Source organism: Astatotilapia calliptera, chromosome 1 (genome assembly GCF_964374335.1).
Source record: "Astatotilapia calliptera chromosome 1, fAstCal68.1, whole genome shotgun sequence".
Classification (NCBI taxonomy): Eukaryota; Metazoa; Chordata; class Actinopteri; order Cichliformes; family Cichlidae; genus Astatotilapia; species Astatotilapia calliptera.
The window spans coordinates 10,061,955-10,087,123 of NC_137422.1; the positions used below are offsets into that span (position 1 = coordinate 10,061,955).

Here is a 25,169-nt window from a genome sequence, read left to right on the forward strand (position 1 = left end):
CCTTCATTTTGGTGCTCTGTATTGTGCTCACTTGCTTCAGTTTATCAGAGGTGTAACTCAAAATGCCTACCGGTCAGTGGCAGACTCAAGTTTAGAGAAGAGGGGCTCAAAGGTCACCAGACTGATCGGGAAAAGTCATATGAGGAGTGCGAATCGTTCCTTCTTTATCATTACTATTCTGATCTTGCAGTGCAAGGTCCATTACCCACAGTTTCTCTAGCAGAGTTCCTGAGTGAACAGGAAATTACATGTGTGGTCCTCTCTTACTGGTCCACTTGAAGTGTATTTGTGAAGATTTCTCACCAAAATACAACTAATGCAATACAACTAACTCAAGTACAGGTTGCATATTAAAAATGAGCATGGGCTCCATTTTCTGAAAAGTAAAGCCAAAACAGAAGTGCCTCCTCAGGCTTCTGAAAGAGGTTCAATGAGGAGAGATCATTCGGAAGAACTGGACATGATTTATTGAGAAAAAGAAATAAATTAACACATTTAGTGATCAGACTCTGATGATCCATCATGGAAGAACAGAATCCCAGTGGTGATAGGATTTAGGACAGGACTCTTCCGAGTCTAGACACTGGTGGTGGTGAAGATGAAGCTGGAAGCTGAAGATTGATGTAGCTCTGACCAACTCGGATGAGGCGGAGACGGGGAGGAGGCAGGCAGTGATGTCAGTACTGGGAAAGTGAAAGTGATGTAAAGAACAGACTAGCTGAACACCCAGGAAAGCAGAATAGATAATGTCCATGAGAAAAGCAGAGCCCCAGGCAGGGGGGTCAAATACAAGGCCTGGGAGCCAGAATGCTGCCCCCAGTTTAGCAAAGACTCTAATCCAGTCCCCTGGACAGCTTCAGAAAATGTGAAGGAGTGCATAGTTTTCAGAAATGTAACTGTATTTGTATTCACTACCCCCCCCCCCCCCCACCCAGCCATTCATACTACACTAAAGTAATTAACTATTAGATAAACAATTACATGAGAGAAAAGTTCCTGTTTTTCCAATGTCAGCTAAAGAAATAACAAGATAATGTTCTCTTTTTTGACGAAGGATGGCAGGGTGTAATTCACGGTAGGCCAAGCTTGTTACTAACATGAGGTTTCACTGTCAGATCAACCCCCAACTCATCAGTTCTGCTTTCAAGACATCAAGATACCGACAATAAAACACTCAGCTTGAGGCTGAGTGTTTTATTGTTTTATTGTGTGCTCCTTGTCACCAAACATGTGGCTACCGCCATCTTTTTACATTCAGTCTTAGAATAGGCCTGCAAAAAAGCAAAACCGTACCTGATTTAAATTTAAAATCTCCTTCAAGCTAGTCTCCCAACTTAGCTTCACAGACCACTTAATCACAGCTCGTGGGGACTGAACTGCATTTTGCCATCTGGTGTGACAAACAAAAACATTTTATAAACAGAAATAATTGCAAACAATTTAGTGTTGGTTTGTACTTCTTGACAGTTTGCAGCCATGCATGGGTTATAAATGTGCTTGTGTGCATTCATGCTGGGGCATCCTAGGGTATTTAAAAGTAGAACTTGAGGCAGAGACTTCAGCTTGCCCCCCCTCATTGGAGCCAGCTCCCAGTTTGGATTTGGGAGACAGACACCCTCTCTACTTTTAAGATTAAGCTCTAAGCTTTTCTTCTTTTAATTTTTAATATTTTTTATTTATAAAGCTTATAGATCAGACTGGCTAAGGTGATCCTCAATGTCTTAGTTACACTAAAATAGGTGTAGGCTGCTGGAGACTTCCTGTGATTCACTGAGTGTTTTTCTTCAGTCTCTATGTGTTTATACACCAGTTTGCATTTAATCACTAGTTATTATTAATTTAAAAAAATGTTATTTCACATGTATAAAGGTAGGTAAATCTCACTGAGGCAAGAGGTCTCATATTTTAATAAATTTATTGTTGTTCTCTTCCACAGTATGATCGGTTTCCTGAGCCTGGATCTGCTGCAGGTTTCTTGCTGTTAAAAGGGAGTTTTTCCTGTCACCAAGTGCTTTTTCATAGGGGGTCATCTGATGGTTAGGCTTTTCTCTGTTTTATTGTGAGGTCTTTACCTTAAAATTTAAAGTGCGTTGAGGTAACTTTTGTTGTGATTCAAAATAAATAAAACATAACTGAACTGGATTATGCTGAGTAAGAAGAAATTCTTCTGTGACCACTAGACAGGACAGACTAACAAACACAATCAGGAGCTTTTATCCAGTGTTTCAGCTGAGTTCGTCACACAATGATTGGATCACCACCAGCAACCCCCACACCACAGCTGTCCCTCTCCAACAGCCAATCAGAAGTCTTGTCATTGTGTACAAACAAAAAAGTTTTGCGCCCTGCAGCCTTTAAATCAACCTGCAGTCAAGTATGGAGCAGAGCAGAGTGCACCACCACTATCTCCAACAAAAACTTAACCATTTGAAGGATGGAGCCCACCAGGCGCAGGGAGTCTGTTTGCAGGAGCTTGTTTGGCCCGGTGGACCACAGCCAGCTGCGCCGGGACTTGAAGCTGAAGCTTAAGGAGATCATTGAGCAGGACAGGCGGCGCTGGAATTTTAACTTCGAGTGTGAAACCCCGCTGCCCGGCCGGTTTCAGTGGGAGGAAGCCGCACGGCCGAAGGACGCTGCCCACCGTTCAGGTGGGGACAGGCCGAGCGACGGCGAAGACGGCGCAGGGACCGACCAGGAGAACTGCTCCAACATCACCAACAAGCGCAAGAGTCCCACTGAAGAGATGCTCCACAGGCTCTCCAAACCGGCAGCCAGTCTCAAAGACAATGCACGGATCACAGGTACAGGAAAATGAGTCCCGTTGGCTTTTGTTTGTTGGCTTATCGACAAATGTAATGCCAAGATATTGACCAATCTCGCGCTCCGATTTTCAGATTATTTCGCAAAGAGAAGGAGGACAACAACAAGAGCCAAGAGCATCCCGAATCATTTTCACGTCGGTTCTAATGAAGCAGCTCTGCGCAAGACTTTAAGATGAACATGCAGCTGAAAATGACTATTTGTTTTCATGGACTTGATCCCCACAACAAATTATTTTATTTTATTTTATTGTATGTTGGTGGATTTTATTTATTCTTTTTTTTTCTTTAGCAGTTTTTTTTTTTTTTTTAGATTGCATCTCTTATTAGAATATTTATTCTATTTATGGATGTTATGAATGTTCTTCACTGGCATTTAAAAAAATCTGTTATACACTCGTGCTGCTAATCTAACTTGTTCTGAAAAAAGCACTATTTTGTTAGGTCATTATTGTTATATAAAATGAATATGTAGCACATTTCTGTGCATATTACAGTTTTAATAAACTGTGATTATTGATCATTACATTTTATGCCTGTTGACTTTTTTTTAACACCAGGAAACTTTTCGTGTAAAGTAACAAATTTGTGATAGTTTCATTTTCATCTCCTATATCAAACCTTTTTAATGTGAATTTTATCTCTAAAAACTCTTTCTTTGATAAAATCAGACATAGCCATTCAGAAGCTCATGCATGATTGCCAGTCAATACTTTACAGATCTATACTTGTCTAAGACATACACTGAGAACTGCAGCACATCAATAATACACAATGTAAAAACTACAGATTGGTAATATCCAAAACAATGTCCACCACATTTTGCACTGTGACAGTTTGCTGACACTGAATAGAGCTTAATCTTTTTATCCTCCGGCTGTCAAACGTGTTGTCAGTCTTGTCTTTATATGCAAGACACCGAGACTGCTTTTTCTTACACTAAAATGTTCATCTATTTATAGCCGTGCCCTTTGGTGAACAGATTTCTAAATTATTGGTTTTTCAATATGACTGCAGTCTTATGAGAGAGTACATCTTTAGTGTTTTTTTGCTGTCTTTGCAGCAGACACAGATGAGTAGGTTAATAAGTCTCTCTCTTTCGCTCTCTCTCTGAAGTCATAGAAGAAAAAAAAACTATTCGGGTTGTAAGTTTAGCAATTCAAAGAAGAAAATTGTTTCAGAGTAATTGCATTTTCTGGGTTCTATTATGAGATATTTCATAATCACAATTGTAAGAAATGTGCCGTCAGGCTTTAAATTATATCCATTAATATAAACTGTAATTGCCAAATTAGCCCATTAGAAAAGCCAAATCCCGCATAAGTATGTGCACTCCTGCAGTGTTGGGGTTTCAGCTCTAAAGAACTTCAAGAGGCCATCTGGCCTGAGAGCAGGATAATAGCAACAAAGCAGAGCGTGCCATCTATTTCACCTGCAAATCAGCCTTTGGCACTCCTCGACCCCCCCACCCCCAGGTCTTCCCTCGGCTTTTCTATTTTCACTTAGTCCCTGTTCATAGTCAAAGTTGCTATCATCCTTGACAAGTGCCTGAAGCAATACCACTTACGCTTATTCTTACTTTGCCTTACGATTGCTCAAATGTCACTTTCCCAAAGGCCACCTGTTCATACTTGCTACACAAGCAAGAAAAAAGAAAGACAATAACACTTTTAAAAGGCTCGGTGACGTTGCTAACTGTGTTATTTCTGAATGGGAGACAAATGATCATTCACTTTGTTCCAGTGGATTTATTTTTCAAATAAACGTGTCAAAAATAAATAGCAAACTGTCCCATGGGTCCATAGGTTCCCATAGGATAGAGGATTCCCAGGTTTCCAACTCCAGCAGTAATTACATTCCTGAAAGAGAAGCATTACAAGCATCAGTACATTATCTGTGAATTTAACTGTCACTAACAAGCCTGCAATGATTGTTTCATGCAATTCTAGAGTGATTTTGCTGAGAGAATAAGAACTGTTCCTTCATAATGACCCATAGGTTGATTAAAAAACAAACAAACAAAAAACAAAAAGCATCCTGCAAAGAGTACTGCTTTGTTTTTGGCTGATTGGGATTTCATTAAATTGTCCAAAGTAGAAGAAATTGCAGAAAAGACACGCATTAGGACTTCCACTTGTGTTTGATCACTCAACAAATACAATCTGAGGAAATTGTATCCTTTGATGCGAAGCAAACTGCTGGCAAAATTAGCATGTTAGTGTTTTATTTCTTTTTTCTTTCTGTATGAAATGTGCCTTACAAATTGCCTCACCTAAGCAGATGCTAAAGAAACATGAAAAAAAAAATCAGTTCATTGTAGCTTTAGGACATAATGACTTTCTGTATTGTTTGATTGTTTATAACGCAGATTACTCCAATATCCCAAACAATCCACGCCCTCCCTGTAATGAAACTCTCCCCTCACCCTCTTCCTGATCGCCACAAAGGCCAAGCACCCTCAGCACACTTTAGGAGGGTGCAGCCCATTGTTGTCCACACCAGAGGCAGATGGTCATTTGGGCCCTTTCTCCACATGGGTACTTGTATGAAGGAATGCCTGGACACCCCACGGATGGTCAGCAGGGAAAAGGTCACCATCTGCCGCTCAAAGGTCAGCTGTCTAAAGAGCATGGTATTAGCCATGCTTTTGACTGTTTCAATAAGCTGGCGAGGACACGACACACAGCTCCACCTCATTGTGTTAAAACATGAGTGATGCAAAATACTTGTGGAAGCAGTGACTTGAACGGTGCTCCAGACATTCAAGACAAGGACTCTTAGTTGGATTATTTGCTTTCATTTTTAGTGTGAAATACTGACTTTTTTTGTTTGCTTTTCCTTCAAAATACCTATTACAAAAGAAAAATGTCTTTCTGTAACTCAAATATTTATCTCACTGGTTTTAGTGAGAGATTGCTCGAGGCCAGCAGACTCAATACATAGACACTCAGTAATAATTAGTTCAATCTTTTATTGCTACGTAAAAGTTGTGCTAAACAACAAATAGTAACTGAAACTGTATAGTAAATAATGGCATATATTTAAGTAAAACCTATTAATGTATAAGAACAATCTCAAAGATGAATGCAGTTTAATGTATTATTTCAAAGAAGGCTTGGTAGTGATGACTTTAAGATATTTTATTTATTCCAGATTTGGGAAGTTTATTTGCATTTTTCTTTCTCAATAATTCGATCTTGCTTTGAAATTTCAGTAATCAATATAGTAATTAAAATAATATAATAATTGATTCTAAAGCAATATATGCACCTTAAGCTTTTACGGATTAAAAAACTAATGCAGATTAAAAAGTCTGTAAAAAGGTCAGCTACAATGTAAATCAGCACTTCCTAAATTTAAGACTCCCATGATCAGTTCAGAAACCTGGATGTTTTCTGTGGCTCACCCAAACCTCTCATTAGAGCTTTGGTCATAATATAAGCCAAAGGTCATGTTTTTCCTTAGTTGCAATTTAACTCATTGCTTATGACACGTCATAGCCCCTTTCTTTCTACATACTTTCCCCCATTATTATGGATATATAAGGCAAATTCAGGATCAGAAATCAGCCAGAAAAGTAATCATATCATATCATAGCATACAAATTCACTTTCAACAACAGCCCACCTGAAGTACCATTACCATCCACTGGGGGGAAGAGAGACTACTGACATAGTCTAAAGAGCTTGGAAAGAAAAGCGTCTGGACTTCTTCAAGTTGCTTGAAGATGTTTGACCTCTCATTCGAGAAGCTTCTTCAGTTATAAGGTCAAAGGGTGGAGAGCCCCATATTTAAGTCCTAGGGGTGTGTCCCCCAAGGGGGTGAGAACCCCCTGTTGATCCTCTACCTAATCAAACGATTTACTGAAATAAATCATATGCTATTGCAGGATAATGCTTGAGAAAAAAAGTAACTCAGACTGTAACAGGATTGGCTCATAAAAACATGAACCATTGAAAGTTTTTTGCTTCACATCACACAGGCATGATTATGATTACTGCATTATTTTATTGTCAAAAGAGAAAGGAAATCTTCACATTAACAAAAAAGTGAAAAAGTGGAAAACAGTGAAAACAGCCTTTCATTTGGGATTTTCAAGTGATATATAGAAATGTAAGGCCCCTAAGAGTAATAAAGTTACTGCAAATTATTATAATTTCTACATATGCATATGCTAAACAGGAAGAATGGAGGTTGAAGTTGCAGGGTTTTTGGCATTAACCTGAATAAATGTTAAGTACAATACTCAATCCTGGCAATTACAAAGATCTAATAGCAATCCTTAAGAGATATTGCAGTGTTGAATTATTGGTTTTCTCTCACAGATGTCCATATTCCCCATGGTCTGCTGGGACATTCATCATAAATATCTTATATTATACTAAAAGAAGAAAAACTTGGTGTTTGCTTATTGGTTTCATCAGCTCTCATCCTGACTGCCAGTGGTGCTCGGGGGCGGGTTGGGGCAGACCACTGTGCTGGCGGTGTTGGAGGAGGCATACAAAGAGGGTGAAGATAGCTGGTCATAGCTTGGCAGGCTGTCCTGGCTGGGGAGGACGTTACAGGTCGGTCCGAGCCTTGACCCGCCCCCACCGTCGCCACCAGCATCCTTCTGTTCCAGCAGATATGCGAGGGACTCCACAATGCGATTCAAAGTCTGGTCCATGTGTGTTATCTGTAAGAGTTCAATCAAATATTCATTTAAGTGACAGCTATGACACCAACAGTGCCTCTTAGTAATTAAAATTAAATTAGGTTTGTTTACTTGTTAAACGAAGGAGCTACGGTTACGTTGTTCATAAAGTTTTAATTAACCCGTGTGGCACAAACAGCATCTTTAGTTTGGGCCAATTATTTTAATGATTGTAGTTTTCATGGTCAGTTATGAAACACAAACTAAAGTGATGTTTATTACAGGATTATGAGATGAAAATTCTTTAAAAGCTTTAGACGCAGTTTGATCTTTTTTTCATCCAATCACAAATAACAAAGAGAAAAAAATCACAGATGTATATAAAAACTCAGGGAGGGAATTGCACATTGTGTTCCTTTTTCTTTTCTTTTTTTTGATGCATCTTTGAAATACATGAAAGCAAACAGTTCCTCTTTTTATGCCACAGAACTGGAACAGGCTCTTAAAGTTTTATATTTGAATCAACAAAAACGAGGCCACATGTGCACACATACATAGTGGCTCATGTTACATTACAGTAAACAAAGGCAGCTCTTGTTGCATTACCCAGAAAATTCCCAAATGCAGTTTATTTTCAAGGGTTCACTGAATTGTAAATTGTCATTGTAAACATCCTCTTGGGATAACCCTTGTGAACGGCTATAAAAGCTCAAATTATAGTGCAAGATAAATGGAGACGGAATTAAATATTTGACTTTTCTCTTGTACAAAGAAAAGAAAGAATCTCAAACTCTACAAGGCTTGTGAGTGTTACTGTATTTTTCCAATGAGGTTGCACAAATCCCACCTTGTCCTCCATCCTGTTGAGTCTGGATCCGATAGAGTTGTTGCCTTTGTCTTTGGCTCGGTCTTCAGAGGCAGACAACAGTCAAGAAAATAACAAGACAGAAGGATTAGGTCTGTGGTTTGTACCATAGCTGCTGTAATGTATTTCGAGAAGTCAGTGGAGTGATTCATTACCTGAACCTGTCTGGAACAAAGTTATCTTCCCTAAAGACTGGTCCAGTCTGGGGGAAACAATGGGAGCCTTAAGTTAGAGGAATATTTACACACTCTCTCTACTTCCCCTTTCATCTTCCTAGATCTTCTCCATTCTTTTTTTTTTAAATTTATCTCTTTGCCTTTGACAGTATTGTACACATATATCCATGCTGTACTCAGGGGATATAATTCACATGAAGCTCATCTTATTTAAACCATTTACCGTCTCTGAAGCTCCTTGATGCGCACCATGAGATTGAGGTGACCCTGGGAGTACTGTTCAATCACATCTCGCACATCATACGGTTTACGAGCTTGCTACAACAGAGAGTTTCAGATTGTTTAATCAAAACGTCATCTCTTTTATTACAAATGTCTTGTCAGGATCAAACCCGTACGAATGTCTTTACATGCCAGAAACTGGATATTCTTTAGAAAATTATTCTGTCAAAGAAACTTATGTAAAAAAAGAAAGGTTTTACTCATGGCATAGAAATAATAAATTAGTTAAGTCAAGTCTCGGGTGAACAACAACACATGACATGACATGACATGTTTGTTATTATTTCTTTAACAAAAACTAAGCCAAAATTCAGGAGACAGTGTGTGAAAATCTAAGTACACACTTACTGCTTTCATAGAAACTAAAAGGGTAACATTAGTGCACTAGTCTTATTGCTCATCAGCAAGTTTGATGACTGCCCTGGAGCATTCAGCAGTGTGTTAATACGAAGCCAGCGAGGAAAGACCATTGCAACGATCTTATCTTAGATAAGTAATTGTTGCTGCTCATTAATCTGGGAAGTGTTACAAGGCCACTTTAAAACAATTTTAAGTCCATCGTTCCACAGGGAGAAAGATTATTCACACATGGACAACATACAAAATAATTTCTAGAGTTACTATGAATGGACATGTCAGCAAATTCACTCCAAGGTCAGGCTGTGCAATGCTCAGAGAAATTGCAGAGAAAAAAAGGGGCCTTAAGAGAGCTGTGCATGAATGAATGCCTGCAAATGTTGTAAAGACGTAAAAAATGCTGTAAAGTTCCCCCACAATGACATGAGAGACTGATAAGTCATGTAGAAAACAATTACTTCAAGTTATTGCTGCTGAAGGTGGTTCTACAGCGTACTGAATCATGAGGTATACTTAGTTTCTCATCCACGGCTTCTTCTTTGGCTTGGTTCTTTGTTAAATAAATAATCATAAAGTTTGGTATGTCACACTTTTCCCCCCTTTTCGAATCTTTAAATGATTCGAATATAAATTCGAATCATTTAAAGATCTGGTAAGGCCCAGACGATTTTTTTTTAAATTATGCCCCAAAATGTAAAAGTTTAGAACAGAAAGAGAGTGCTCCTTCTCTTCCACAGATGTTTGGTGAGGTTTAGAAACCAGATATAAAGTAAATCCTGTATACACAGTAATTTTTATTAATTTAATATCATGGAAATGTTATTGTGACTGACTGATAAAGAACAAAGCCTGTACAAAAACAAAAAACAAACAAACCACTGAACAGAGGTTAGCTGGACATAAAGTGAAGTGGAATTAATTTTTTTTATACTTGAAAGCAAAGCAAAAATGCCATAGCTGCCACATTAACTTACAACCGAAACAGAATAAAAAAAATCCTGAGATTGTCTCTTCAGTTTTTGTTCATTAGAAACAATCCAATACAAGCTTTTTCTTGTGGCACAGCTAGCGTTTCATGGCTTGAGCTTTTGATTAGAATTAGAGAAGTCATAAAAGCGTTACTAACATCATCTAAAAGAAAAAAAAAACATACAGTATAGGACTCATATCCAGATGTACTCATCTTTTTTCCACATCCAATTCAAAAACCTATTACTATAATGATGCTGCTGATCTGCAAACTCAGCTGAACCACTGCTCATTTGCAAACTCAGCTGAACCACTGCTTGCTGTGACCCTGGAGCAAAGTGTATTATTGTTGCTCCCCAATCTCTTTTGTTGTGTTTGATGTTTGCACAGTGACAGTGTGACAGTAAATAACAGTACAGTACTTAGTTAATAACTACTGAAATGTTAGAAATGAATAAATACTGCTTAGTGAAACCAAGCTGTTAGCAGGTGTTCAGAGTATGCAGATAGGTTACGCAATTTTAAGTAGAGCACATAAACATCAATTATTTCCCAATGTGTGAATATTATTCTTTTTTGCTATTAAAAAAAATTGAAATAATTACCTGGAAATTTCTCTTGGCCACAAAATAACGCATTCTCTGGATCACCCGGATGGCTTTTCGGTGAGACTCTGTGAGTCTGTGAAAAACACATTTGCATCAAGGTTGGTCGACTTCAACCTGTTACACTTGTTTACACCCCTTCTTTCACTGAATTGAATGAACGTGGCAGACATTAACCTTCATACCTGAACTCTTATCAGTATAGGCAAAAATATTAAGTTTCATTATTACTGCTCCATCTACATCAAAAGCCTCTCCTCTATTACTTGTCTTCCTTTGAATGTGATGAAGGTGAGTTACAGAAAGAACAAAGGCGGGTAATTTTCAAGGTCTGCACATTTCTCGAAAAATCATTAGCACAAAGCTTAGAGTGATTGTCGGGCATTTAGCCTCCATTATTATGTTGTGGGAATTATTAAATAGGTATTACTTAACAGGCTCATTACCCTGGAAAAGCAGTGAGCGAGTATGTGAGGTGGGAGCGCAGCGAGTTCTTTGTTAAGTCCGGTGTATAACAAGGTAGGTGAGAGTCTCATAATGGACTTTTCAGAGGCAATGCAATGGGCTGATTTTCACATACAGCTTTCATAACATTTTGTCAAATTAGCACTATGAAACGTCAATAATGTGTTCCTGAACTATTATAGAATCCATTTTACATCATAAAAGGATTATGTGGTAGTGATATAAGCAGAAGCCAGGCAGTGAGACAAATTTCTTTTAGCTCTAATGGCAAATTGTGACTTCTTCAGAAAAAAAGGAAGCATTTGAATATCAAAGATGTTTCTTTAATATTTTCATCTACCATCAATGAACACTGTGATGTGAACATCCTAGGGATCTGTAAGGTTATAATCCTTAAAGAAATTGTTAAATATTTTGGAAATGGAGCTTATTAAACTTAAAAAGAGGAGATCTAAGACTGGAATTAAGAGACAGTTTGTTTTACGTAGCACAAAGAATAAAAAGAGGAGCTTAGCCTTGCTCTATCTAAAGCATCCAAGTCTACCTATTAGCAAGCTTAGTAATTAACTCTGTACAGATTTAAAGGGGATTATGTGCTGGACTACGTATTCCTCAGTAGAAACCAAAGTCACTATGATCATTTTATGTTCAACAGAGATCTTAACGAATAGTCAGCTACATTAGTGGTTCGAGACAAACATGACGCTTAACGCACCCAAAGGAAAAAGATTTTTTAAATCCTGTTTGGGGAAAGTCAGCAAACATTTTTTTCATTTCTTTTATCAGATTTAATGGGTGATTTTATAAATGCAGTTTTTAATGTCCTGGTGACATTAGATATTCAGTGCTTCAAAATAAGTACCTGATGTGTTGAGAAGTGAGATTCTACAGGGCTTGAAGGAAGTGAGTAAGCATATTTTTCACTCTCATTTTTTTGTAGTAACAGCCATCAGTGAACTTTATTAATGTTGATCATTATCATGGTCTGAGTACATCAGTCATTTAGTCTGCATATATATGTGTGTTGCAGATGCAAAAGTTTTGATCTTTACTCCACTGGAGTCACCAGGCAACATGTTGGGCAGTTTTTTAAGTCAACATCAGAATTCAAATCCACCAGCTGACTGGAGTGTTTCTGTGTGGCGTTTGCATGTTCTCCTCATGCATGTGTAGGTTCTTTCTGAGTACATCACATCTCTCAAAGACGTGTGGTTTAGGTTGATTGGAATTTCTAAATTCCCTATTAGCCATGATTGTGAGAATGAATGATTGTCTGTCTCTCTCTGCGGCAGCCCTGTAGATGGACTGGTGACCTGTCCAGAGTGTACTCTGCCTTTTGCCCTATGATAGCTGGGATAGGCTCCAATCCCACCTGCAACCCTAAATTTGATAAGTGGAATGAAATCCCATGGATTAAAGCCTTAGCAAGATTAGAAGGATGTCTTTGGAGCCGTTAGGGGATACTTGATTGTGCTATTTAATATATACAGTGCTATTTAAATAGCACCTAAATGTGCTATTTAATGCAGTAAAGGCATTTTGATTACTATTAGTGCCATATATTCTTTTAGAATGGTCTACTGAGCAGTGTTTTGTCTTCCATCGGATGCCTCTGAGGAATCAAAAGAACTCGGTAACGTGTTGATATGAATAATTCATTATTATTAGCTGTCATGCTTTGACAGTTCAAAAAGTTACTCTTACGATCAGTATTGTACCAATGGTTTTATTATCACTATGAGTTATGAGGAGACTTTTCAAATAGGGGCAAACATCCATAAAAATTTTTAAGGTGACATGGATTCTGACTGACTGTGTCTCTACATTGAGAATAATTGATAATATAACATATAAGTAAATACAGGTGGGTTGCATGCAATAATACATGCAATTCTTTAACTTTGGAAAAACTCATTTTGCTGCTGTCTGCTTCTGCGAGGTATGTAATGAACTCAGAGAGAAGACTTCCAAAAACAGCTGAAATCTACACTTTGTGTATCTTCAAACCCCTGCCTTATATTTATTAGTAGTAGTGATCAATAATGTAGCCCACAGAGTCTGTCTTCATCATAGAAATTTGTGCTTTAAAAAATATGAAACCCAAGCAAATAATGGTTGTTGAACATTCCTCGAGTGCTTTTTGTGGCTTTTTTGAAAGGTCTAAAGGCACATGAACTCCGCTTTTTGTACTGTCGACATTTTTATGCTGAAATGTCGAAAATGACTGATATTAAAACGTTGTTTTTTTTTTAATTCCAATCCATTCTTTATTTGCAGCATTTAATTAACCTTTATCTGATTTGATGGTTTTGTTACAGACTTTAAAAAAGTGTTTTTTCTTTTCTTTTACAAATGTGGGGATTCAATTGTGTTAAAATGTACAAAACAGTGATGTCATGTTTTGTGACGAGGACCCAGGCACAGAGAGACTTGATGAATTTAAGAATCTTATGATTTAATAAAGAAATTTGCAGACTTGCACAGAGATGGTAAAATTATGATGACTGATAACGGAAACAAAGACAACAGAGGACGAGGACAGGGAGGAACAGGGGTTAAATGCACCAAGGAGACAGTCAGAGAGGACTCAGGACAACTGGAGACATTTAAGGATGCAGGGACTGACAGAGACAGGGAAGAAGTCTCATCGTGACGAGTACAGTTTATCTTGCTTGGCTGGGCAGCTCTCTGGGTGCTCAGCACCCCCAAAGCTCTGATCCTAGAATCGCCCCTGTTCCAAATGCTTCATGTGATTGGTATAAACAAAAATGCAATGTGAAAAAGATTTTCAAAAAAGTTTCTATTGAGCTTTACATTTTTGCCTCACACACTTTTTTTCTTTTATTATGACTTTAAAAGCTCCGTCTTCTGGGTAACTGGGTGTGTAATTTTCGTTTGTTTGGGACAAATGTTTGGCAGTTTTGTTGAAAGTCTCAGTACCTCGATTATTATCAATTTGCCAAAACATAGCACTGCAAAGTCAGAACTGGCAGCTGCAGAAATATGACTCCTGGGAAGTATTCCATAGCGAGAATCTATACACCACGATTTGTACCAATGACTAAACTGAGCTATTCTCCGGTCTTATAAATAAAATAAAACTGACAAATTGGTGTTAAATATGTAACAAAGCGTGTAATCAAAGACAAACCTGGTGAAGAGAAACACATTCTTCAAGGGTTTTTTTTCTCTCATATTTTTGGTGTTGTCTCGTCATGGATAACACAAAGAGTAGTATCTTATAATGGCACAATGCAGCATGGGATTTGATGTGGCGCTGCTCTATGAGAACAGCTGGTTACGTATTTTGAAGTCAGCAGAGCACAGAGTGATCTTTGCCAACAACGCTGCTGCATGCATTTCCCACTCTGCATCATTACTCCTCCGTTTAGAAAGAAGTCCCACGGGTCAAAACTGTCGCTCCATTTGTTTCACTTACTGTGCACTCACATTGCACTGCAGTTACTTAACACTCATTTCCTCATATCACTCTCAGTCTCTAGCTGTGCAAGTGCCTCGGCAAATGCAAGTGATTTTTTTTTCCTGATACACACTCATTACACAGTAGAGACACGAGCCCTCTGGGGTTTGGCATATTTCAAAGGTTAATTACAAATAGCGGGAAAAAAACAACAACCCTAAAACAAAATGCATAAAAACCTTCCCTGTCATGGTCATTAAAACGAACGTACACATAAACACAGAATCCTATGGTGGTAAACTCACTGTGACACTGAGGAGGCTGGGGCCAGTTCATTCTCTCTCTCTGGCTCCAGCTCCATGTCGTCTGCAAAGCTGCAGTTCCTCTGGAGCGCGCTGGGCGAGTGGACTTTTAAAAGGCCAGGGCTTCTTTTCACTGCACGTTCACCCACAGACACCCAGAAACACACTCATTAGACTTTAGCTATTAATATGTGTCTGCAGTGACACTGCAGATAAAGTTTCCCTGTGTACATCCTGTTCAAACAGGTTTTGCGATTTACACTTACTTACACATTTAAATGTATTCTAATTTCTCTTAATGCACTAATGTTGTGTATGCTGATATAACCAACAACAAAAATATGCCCATATGTTGCATTAAAAGTAACATTATCTGAAGACAGTGGAAAGGGGGGAAAAAGACATTCCTATGGTAGCTTTCAGAATCGCTAGTGATTTAGTGAGGGCTTGTGAACTGTGGGAAAATTAGGCCTCATGTGACCTGGGATCTTGACTCTCCAGAGCTCTGTTTAGGATTATAAAAGTGCTGTATTTAGATGGGAAAAGAGATCTGAATTTACAGCTACAGTCATCTTGCAAAAACAGGGAAGAGAGGAAACAACTCCGTTTGGATAGACACAGATGGGTTTTTTTTTTTTATGTAGATGTTCTCAAATGCAACATGCCAGCAGGGTGGCACTTTCTGTTCTTTGCCACATAAACTTGGATAAAGAGACTTTTTTGTGTCTTTTAAAATGGTAAAATTTAATTTAAAAAAAATGAAAGACAAAATGTAACCCCTCAATTATCCAAATCTGCCGCTGGAGTGTTTTGAAACTGCACCATTAAGAGACGTATGACACAACAGGTTCATGATTTTGATGTGTGAAATAAAAAAAAAATAAAAAAAAAGGTGTTAAATGGCACTGCTTGAAATGCACTGTAAATCAAATGATCTTAAGTGGTGTTGTCATCTGGTGACAAGACTTGCCCTGACCAGCACACTGATATTTCTCAATAACAGAATGCAGGAAAATGTTTTAACTCCCTGCTGGGCAGCTTTTTAGATGAAATGCCAAACATTACTTTGCATATCATCTAAACACATCAGACCTTTAGTCCTCTTGGCAACAACACTTCAAACTGTATGTAACATCACACATGATGAAACCAAAACTTGTTGCAACTAAAACTGAAAAATGAAGCCAGCACCCCAGTGCCAAAAATCTGCAGTTCCTGGAATGACCACTTGAAGTCGATTTCAAAAGTTCTTAATAGACATCCATGTTCAAATTTCTAACTTTACAACAGAAATATGCATTTTTTTCTTCTGGGAAAAGGCTTCAATCTCTACAGAGGATTCTCAAATGACATCATATGCACACCGTTGGCCTCCTCCATCATAAGGGAACCACAAGGGAAAAATGTGTAATCCAGTTGATGAGTGGTTCCTGGAAGCTGCTTTCATGCCACTGGGTGAAGTTGGTCATAAAGAAGGTGCTGCACCAAAAACCTCCTTGGTGTGGTTGAAGATTGCTGCAGCTTTTACATCAAAGATACAAATTTTTTCTATAAACCTTCGCTTTTATAAGAAAACTTATAAAAGTGCAACACAAACTCGACACAAACTGGAAATTGAGGGCATTTCCCTTCAAAGTAAGAGTTGTGCCTCACTTGTGTCACACTTTTATAGTTTCATCCCCATTTGAAGAGTAGTTGGCAAATGTTTGCAGTCTCAGACAACTTGCCATGTTTCCTACGAACTGTGGGCAACTGGAGTTAGGAACCAAAGCAATCACATACAGGCATCTTCTTTGCGACCTAGCAACAGCTAGGAACCTCCAAGATCTATTTGGTAATACATATTTTTCCCTTGCCAGATTATTGTGCACCGTCTCTAGGGCATCGTGACTGAGGTCTTGCTGAATTGATTATACATAGTCACACATCAAAAATGGTGGACCACTTAACATCACGTGGTTAGCAGTTGTAGGACCACAAAACCTCACTAGCTAATTTTCCTTCTTATGACATTTGTAGAGGGGTTTAAATTGTTAAGGCATTAGCATTATTTGCATTATTAGGGGCCTGGACACTTTGAGAGACAGGAAGGTGCCATGAATCGACTGTTCTGTAGGGTGTGTATTTTCTCAGGTGTCCATTTTGTGCACAACCTTTTTTTTTGGTGGTCATAATTAACATCAATCTAACAAGAAAGCAGCAGTAAAGATGGCGAAGGTCAGAATACTAAACTCAAGGCTCCAAAACAATAATCCACAACCTCATGAGTGCCATCTCTTTGGCCATGTGCACTTTTTATATGAACGCCAGACTGTATCTTCAAGGCAAACAAAGTAACATTAAAAACAACATTAAGCTCTGAAGTTACCTGGAGGTGGTGAGCTGAACTGAAGAGAGGACAAAGATGTCCAGGACTGCTGGCGATCTGAAGAATACATGATGGAAAACACAAGCATAAATTATTAACTTTAATTATCCTGAAAAATGAATGTGGCACTTGGAATCCTTTTTCATAGTCATTAGTCATTAAGAAAACAACACAACATTTCATTACCTCATGGGTGCCTGACTAAGAAAGCATGCTGTTATAAAACTTGACAATGACAAAAAGTGACTTGATGGGCTGTTAAAAACAAGCATTAGGAGAGGATAGCGAGTGCGCAGAGGACGTGACCAGGATGTGGACACTAACATGCAGCTCACCACATCCTCCCAGAGTGTAGAGTCCTGCTAAATCAGGCATAAACACAAAGAGAAAAAAGACACAAGCAAGGAAGTAGGCAGTTAAGTTGAATGGAAGAAGCACAATGAGAATTAAAAAGAGGCAGAAAGACTTAAAATGTAAAAAGAAATACCACATCTGCAATACACCTGATAGTTCCATTTATTATGAACTGAAAAACACTGATGGAAAATTACTTTCCTTCAGTTTTTCCACTCTTGCAATCAAAATTATAATGACTTGTATCTATTTTATGTAACCACATACCCAGTGAACAGAATTATGAGGAATAAATGCCCACACAGCAGAGATAACCAACAAGGTTAACGCAGGGATGAAATTGTTCAATGCAGAAGACAGGATACGCTTTTAGTGTAAGCTGACAACTCTGTAAGGAGCTAAGCACTTGAGCCAGCATCAGTGCCTGCATCCCCTCACCCCAAGCATACAACAGATGGCAATGTAGCAACTTAGTAAAAAATGGACGTGTTAAAAGCACCATGCTGTAAATGTAAGATGTGCAGTAGACCTGTAGCATCAGAGATCGTGAAGTGCACAGACATGCATAGAACCGTACAATGGTGCAAATTAAATTCTCCCCTTGTACTGAGAAGTGAGTGCAAAGCAAAACCATTGGCACTGTTGTGTTGGTGGTGCTGCAGTCACCCATGTAAGCAGCTTTTCACATTACCAGATTGTGTTAAAGAAAGAGGTTATATAATGAGGGCCTGAAAAGAGTAGCATCCAATTAGATGTTTATATATTATGGATGTGCTAAAACTATCCATATTTATCTTCTTGAAAAAGTAAACAGATGATCCTCTCCTGTGTCTTGGTTGGTCAGTCTACTAGATCAGGCTATCCATTAATGTCCTTCATACAGCAGTGAGAGGAGTAATAATGATGATCTTTTGAAAAGGTATAAAATAGGCTACTCGGTGAGCAGAACAACATTAGGGAATACACTCTGAGAGAAATGAATGAACATGGAAAATGAACTGACAGGGGAAAAAAAATGAAAGAGGCATTTTCAAGGATGATATTGAATTAGTCAGTATATGTTACTTCAGCAAAAGTTCCACAGCTTGTTTTTTGATGAGAACAGCTCAAATATTCTCAGCCCCAAAAGGCTGCAGCCCCCACTCTCCATGACAGGATGTTGTAAACCAGGAAGTTAGAAAGTGGGGCATATGATATTTTGGAAAAGTAACTCACATTCTGATTTGTTTGTATGTAGGCTTTAAAAGGCCACATAGTCCCTTGAATGAGAAAATCTGTGACTACACTGACCACAAGAATGGGAGCGTTAACATTAAAGGGTTTAAGGTGACTGCTGATTGCTAAAGTTGGCCACAATCTAATTGCATATTAAATTGTGTCTGTGCAATGCTATGCAGTGTGCATGCTCCACATGCTCCACAATACATTTAGTTCAATTTGACTAATGTTAGATGTGTTGAGTAGTTTCAAATGGCTCTTAAATACTAATGCAAGGACAGTGTTTCATTGTACTGTCTAGCTCGTGATTCAGGCTGTTTTCAGGAACATTTCTATCATTTATACATTAAAGTAAAATAATGTAAAAAAGTCATTCAGTGTCAGTGAAAAGGAAAAGGGAAAACTTTGACCTGCTGGTGGCACTACTCCTGAGCTATTAGAAAAGGTTTGATTTGAAGTATTTAAAGTGAACTCATCAAAGTAGTTGGAGTACACAACATAATCTTAAGTGACACTGACAGGATGCAGTATTGATTTGAATACCTTCTTTATTTGACTCCTAGTTCTTCATCATTGAATCAGCAGCACTGTTTGTTGTGCAGATTTTTACAAGTTCAGCAGAGGACCCTTGCAGTTCATACTCATCAATGCAACCTCACGTTATATTCCTGCAATGCGCTCATCTATTTTTAATGTTTGGACTTTGTCCTCTTCACCTGCTGTGGACAGCCTTATATCTGCAGTTTAAATTCAACATTCTCTATTTTCTGTATCATGAAAGAATTTTTGGTTTGACACCTGAGCAGCGCTAATGAAATCTTTACTCATTAAGTGATGCTGTGAGTATTGATTCTGATTTGAAGGAAAGAACAGGCACCACTCCATATATCTACACACTTGCAACAAACATCAGTCTGTTTTCTTCTAGAAACTGTTCTTCACTCTTTCAATAGGTTTTAGTACCTGTGCCAACAGTGCTGTAAACATCTGAACTCATCTCCCTCCCGCTGTCAAACACAGAGTCGAAGGTGATGCTCGGAACTGTGGGGGAAGTTGGACCATTATCCTTGTCACTGCTCTTCAACTTCTTCCTCAACTTCACCTGTTCGAGAAAATGCAAACAGCTCAATGAAGTGTTTGGCTGCAACTTGAGTGACACAAAAAGGTAACCGTGTTCACCATGTGGGAAAAACATTTGGAGTTACATTTTGATTTTGCAGCCAAAGTCTCAACTGTCAAACGGAATTAGATTTAGCAGCCAACAAACCTTCGTAAACATAAAGGCATATCAGTCGCCAAATTACGTGATGTAATGATCTTCATAATCTGCCTACCTTTCTCTACCGCCACTCTCTGTTTTAAAAAGTGTGGAGCTGTCAAGCATTTAAATAATTTATCATTTCTGTTGATGATAATTACATGGAAATACAGTAGGAGGATCAGAGTCTAAAAAGAGGGCCAAAATAAACACTGTTACTGACTGCACATAAGCAACATTTAAAAACAGATGCATTAGTAGATGTATGGTTGGTTGCAAAGATGCTGAATAATCAATATCATTATTAAATTGCCTCTGGCTGTCTTACTTGCTGACTTTTTTCCCCTTGTCAGGCGTTTCTTGTTTGTTTTTATGTGTATCTTTTCAAAATCTGATATCCAGTCTTGTGATTCTGTTATGCTACAGTAATGGATGATTTTCTTAAATCTAACTAGTTGATTAAGCCTGTCTGATAGTAGAGAGTGAGTGAGGGGGTTGAAACCCAATCTGACATTAATTTATGAAATTATTTACAATAATTCTGTTTATTTGTTTCTATTATTTTTTTCTATTATTACTATTATTTGTTAGCCATTACTAGTCGGAAAAGACTGACCTCTCTCATAAGAACTATGGTGTTTCCAGTATTTTTGCATCGATATCAGATATCAGATTTGCATCATTGAGTGCAGTCTAAACATCAGAAACAAGTTGCAGTATAAAGCAACACAATGCAGCACAGCAGACTACAGCCTTGACAGTGAGCACATAATAACTGAAAAACAAAAACAGCCTACATAAACCTTCATGGAAACCTTTGTAAATTTAGGATTTACAGTATTGCAGGGGTGTTGCTTCAGACTACATTAGTTGCACTTTGCCTGTGTCTAATAAACGGGAAACCGGGTGTATGAAGCAGTTACAGAGAAATCTATAAAATGATTACTAACCGATTTCTTGGGCTTGGGGGTGGATAGAGAAGAGGCAGGGATGTTTGATCTTTTTCTCAAAAACATCTTGAATGTGGCAGAATCAAAGTTCTCCACCGCAAAACATCTCCACGATGTCTGGAGGGGCATAAAAATAGCAATACGTTGGTTGGACAGGACAAATTTCATGCCAACATGTCTGCCATATAAGAAAAGAAAGAAAAGGTTACATGAAAGGATGGTCTCCATAATAAGACTGTAGCTCTGAGACAGCATAATCCCCCGGCTGTACTGAGCTACTGTTGGGAGTATTTTCTTGGTCAAATACCTGAATGAGACAGGCAGCTGCAGGGATCTGTCGGTTGAAGTGTTTTTGTCTTTGCTTCTGCTGCACCTTCAGGGCGAAGCCTGAGCCCAAGATTCCCTGTGAAGAACAGCATAGCAGAGTTTTTTCTCATTATTCAGTTTTAACCACACACTTTCAGGCAGCTGCACGATCCGAAAGATAGAGAAAGAAGGAAGAAACAAAGAGAGATCCTTCATGATTCTATTCGGTTGAGAATAATTTATTTTTTCCCATTAACCTTCATAAACACGGAATTAGCAGATTTAAATGGGGAGATTAAGCGTTTTTATTTCTTGAACTAAACGTAAATAATTGGGGCTCTAAGTATTTGAGACATTTCATAAACCTTATTATGAATATTGAACCAAGGGTAATATAAAAAGTGATGAGGAAAACTATACTTGTCTAATCCAATTTTTCACCCAGTTTTACTGGGTTCACTGACTTACTATGTTTCTCAGCAAAGTCACTGCTGTTCTGTAATCCTCACGGCACAACTCAATGATATGGTTAGATGGAAATTTCTCACTGCACTTACTGCAGGCAGGGCAAAGAATGAAATGGCAAAGACTGAGAAACAGGAAGCAATAGTCTTTCCAATCCAGGTTTGTGGCACTTTGTCTCCATAGCCAATAGTTGTCACTGTGACCTAAAGGGAAAAAAAACACAGACAAGATAATGACGACAGTAGCATTTTATAATTAGCGTTCATCAAAATATACAGCTAGGGTATGTGTTTTTAATAAACCAAAGTATAGGACAGCTTAAATAATTACCTGAGGCACTAGATGAAAAGTTAAATGGGAACTACACACCTTCGGAGCGGGAGTCACAAGTTCGATTCCCACCCGGTATCCAGTAAAGGTCCTGGCTAGACCCCCCATGCTAAAAACCAAGTCCTGGAATGGCGCGACTATGTCTGCAGACTGTCTGCAGCTCGGACACAAGAATTTCACTACATGTTGTACTCTGTATAATTGTGTATGTGACAAATAAAGGTTGTTTGTTTGTTTTTGTTTGTTTGTATCACAAACTGCTTTGTGCTATGTTCTGTATTTATATTGGACACACAGCTGGATTTTGGGGTTCATATATTTTGCTTAAGGACACCACTGGTCCCCTGAGACATGGCCGCCATTACTACATATCATCATCACTGGTTGAAAAATCTGGGGATCATCAAAGTCAGTAGTACATCCGTGGTCCCTGCAGATAGGCTAGAGCAGTTGCTGATACCACACTCTTGAGTATCTGCTGACTCAAATACCAATTTGATACCGTCTTTTCCTCGCTCTTCAGTAACTAGGCTGCTAATAATACTTTTTTTGGAAACACAGCTGAGCTCCAGATGTCTCTTGTGAAACTGCAATGCTCATATTCCAGTCATTTCAGTGGATAGTATTATAACTTGTATGCACTTTCTGGAGACTTATTATCACTGCATCCCTAATTCTAACCACTACCCTATCATTAAAGGGGACCTATTATGCTTTTCCTTATTTTCTATCACATATATACATAGTGTTATCAAGGCTGGAGTGCTAATATTTAACACTGCTAAAGTTTTAAAGAACAATGTGTAAAGTAACCCTAAAAAGCTTAGGCTACAAACTGCTATAAACACTCTAAACACTACCAATTAGAGTGGATAGCTCAGGCACACAGGCACCAGGGCAACACTTTCTAATCTAATCTAATAAATTCTAATCTTTCTAATCGACCGAGTTACTCATTGCACATCTATTTCCATGCATGTGCTCAGAGCTTACTTTAGCATTAGCATTAGCATTAACTTGATAGTTTGGGCTAATGACTTGGTACTGACAGGGGTTATTAGATTTGTACAGAAAATCATTAAAGTATCCAACACTGACTTGATCCAAAAACAGTAGTAGTCGTTTTAGAGTACAGACATTTTGCTAGTGTGGTTGCAAAAAAACAGTGAAAGCACTGCTAGCAAACAGTTTAAAAACTGTATCATCACATCCACAGCTGAACCCACAATTATCTATTGACTTTACTTGACCAAATACTTTCTCTGCTTTGAGTCTTTAGTGCATTAGACCCTTGATTTCCCAATCCTCCAACTACAACTCTGATCTTTTCACCTCTTGGACTCTTAATAACATCTTCATGTGCTGAAATACCCCAAACTGACTCTCAGCGTGTGTGACAGCAGACCCAAATCAGATTTTAAAAAAAATAAATCATGGGATCTAATGTGTACAACAACAACTTTCATTTCATACTGAGACAAGTTATTGACTTTGCTGTGTATGTGTGAGAATGTGTGTGTGCGTGCATTTTTTAATATCAGAGTCCCTGAAGTTTCCATGAGGCCGAGTGGGTGGTGACTTATTGTCTGAAAATAAATTTTCATCCCGTGTTTTCTGCACTATTTGTTTTGCTGTTTGTATTAGCAGCCCACTGGATTTGCCCAAGGGGCTTCACACAACTCCTACTGTAACATCAGTAGTACAGATAAAACAGTCTATATTTGACCTTTCACTTGGTAAAAAGCAGCTTACAACAAGTCATGGTTTTCTGCAAAATCTTATTTGTGCCGGGATAGAAATGTCAAATCTCAGAATTCAGAAGACAATCATAATTGAATTGTTTCGGATCATTTCACTTTGACAGTTATTTCTAAGGATAATTTCACTAACATTTTACACGGGTTTCTGTTCTAGTTAAAGGGCGCTGGGCAGTTGCCCAGGACCCCAGGACACCTCAGGTAAGGACAAAATATTTTGTAATTAATTTTAAACATCTAAAGCACACCTTACTTTGAACAAATACTGGTCACTGTGCTCTCAACACCAGCTAGACAGACTGTTGAAAGGCTCTCTAGTGGGGCCTGACTCTTGCTGATATAACCTGCCGGCTGCTGCTTTTGCAACCGTGCAGATTATTTGCTCACACGGCTTTGTGTATCAGACATGAGTAAACACGTTCTTTACGTTCTATGCAAACATTACAATTTCATCCTCATTGGGAAAAATCATAATCCGGACAGATAATACTACATGCCCAGATATGTCCTACAGCAGGCCTTTTATGTATCTTTCAGTGACATTGTGGAGTCAAACAAATGTTCTAAAGTGCTGCTGTATTTTAGCTAATTCACAGTTTTATGAGTGTCTATCTAAGTCTTTGGCAGATCTTCTTGTATTTGGGAAATATTATGACATTATATATAATATATATTACATTATAAGGAATACTTTATGTCCTTAATCCTATTCAGTTGTAAAACAGCTAAACTGCATCACTAAATTTGACATAGGGTTGAATGTTGAACTGTACGGCATATAATGGGGGCAAAGTGAACCATAAAGCAAAGCAGTGACATTCTCATATTAATGACTTCTGTTATAGTTTCTCAGTATAGAACTCATAGAGATAATGTTAGAATCATATAGGGATGTGAACACTCTGGTTATGTTTTATACCACAATCCCAAACATGATTAAAACTGGGATAACTCATAACACAGATCAGCGAAAAGATACTTATTCACAGGTGAATCTGGTAGGTCTCCCCCCCCCCCACACACACACATGCACACACAGAGCTGGCTTGAATCAGGTCACAAGCACACTGAGTGTTTGCTTAGGGCTCCATGGACAGCAGAGGGCCCCCAAGAGCGCTTGAAATATTCCATAACATAGCTTCTCCAGTTTTTCTCCAAAAAGAAAGAAAGAAAGAAAAATGTCAGCAAATAACCTTAACATTAAGTTGATGTGCTTGCTTGTAGTGCAAATCCCTCTAGCCTGTCTGTCTTACTAACATAGCTGGACAG

General features: G+C 38.4%; 2 protein-coding genes across 2 annotated transcripts in view; one reads left to right on the top strand and one right to left on the bottom strand.

Moving 5' to 3' along the window:
• The first annotated feature begins 2,361 nt into the window (after positions 1 to 2,361).
• On the top strand, positions 2,362 to 3,345 carry cdkn1ca (cyclin dependent kinase inhibitor 1Ca). The gene is made up of 2 exons (XM_026158374.2): positions 2,362 to 2,801; positions 2,895 to 3,345. Exons 1-2 carry the CDS (start codon positions 2,435 to 2,437, stop codon positions 2,996 to 2,998), a joined length of 471 nt encoding a protein of 156 aa, XP_026014159.1. The 5' UTR covers positions 2,362 to 2,434; the 3' UTR covers positions 2,999 to 3,345.
• A 3,462-nt stretch (positions 3,346 to 6,807) lies between these two features.
• kcnq1.1 (potassium voltage-gated channel, KQT-like subfamily, member 1.1) overlaps positions 6,808 to 25,169 on the bottom strand; it is a 44,935-nt gene continuing 26,573 nt past the window's right edge. The window contains exons 7-17 of the mRNA XM_026161486.2: positions 21,906 to 22,016; positions 21,350 to 21,445; positions 21,043 to 21,159; positions 19,798 to 19,936; positions 17,263 to 17,319; positions 14,898 to 15,027; positions 10,707 to 10,782; positions 8,717 to 8,811; positions 8,473 to 8,519; positions 8,300 to 8,361; positions 6,808 to 7,494 (exon numbers count right to left, since the gene is read on the bottom strand). Coding sequence (XP_026017271.2) covers positions 7,240 to 7,494; positions 8,300 to 8,361; positions 8,473 to 8,519; positions 8,717 to 8,811; positions 10,707 to 10,782; positions 14,898 to 15,027; positions 17,263 to 17,319; positions 19,798 to 19,936; positions 21,043 to 21,159; positions 21,350 to 21,445; positions 21,906 to 22,016 — 1,185 coding nt within the window. The 3' untranslated portion in view covers positions 6,808 to 7,239. The remainder of the gene's footprint in view (positions 7,495 to 8,299; positions 8,362 to 8,472; positions 8,520 to 8,716; positions 8,812 to 10,706; positions 10,783 to 14,897; positions 15,028 to 17,262; positions 17,320 to 19,797; positions 19,937 to 21,042; positions 21,160 to 21,349; positions 21,446 to 21,905; positions 22,017 to 25,169) is intronic.

Coding starts and splice junctions, on each gene's coding strand:
- cdkn1ca (XM_026158374.2), top strand. CDS start 2,435: ATGGAGCCCACCAGGCGCAGGGAGTCTGTTTGCAGGAGCTTGTTTGGC. Junction 2,802..2,894: donor AGACAATGCACGGATCACAG/GTACAGGAAAAT, acceptor TCCGATTTTCAG/ATTATTTCGCAAAGAGAAGG.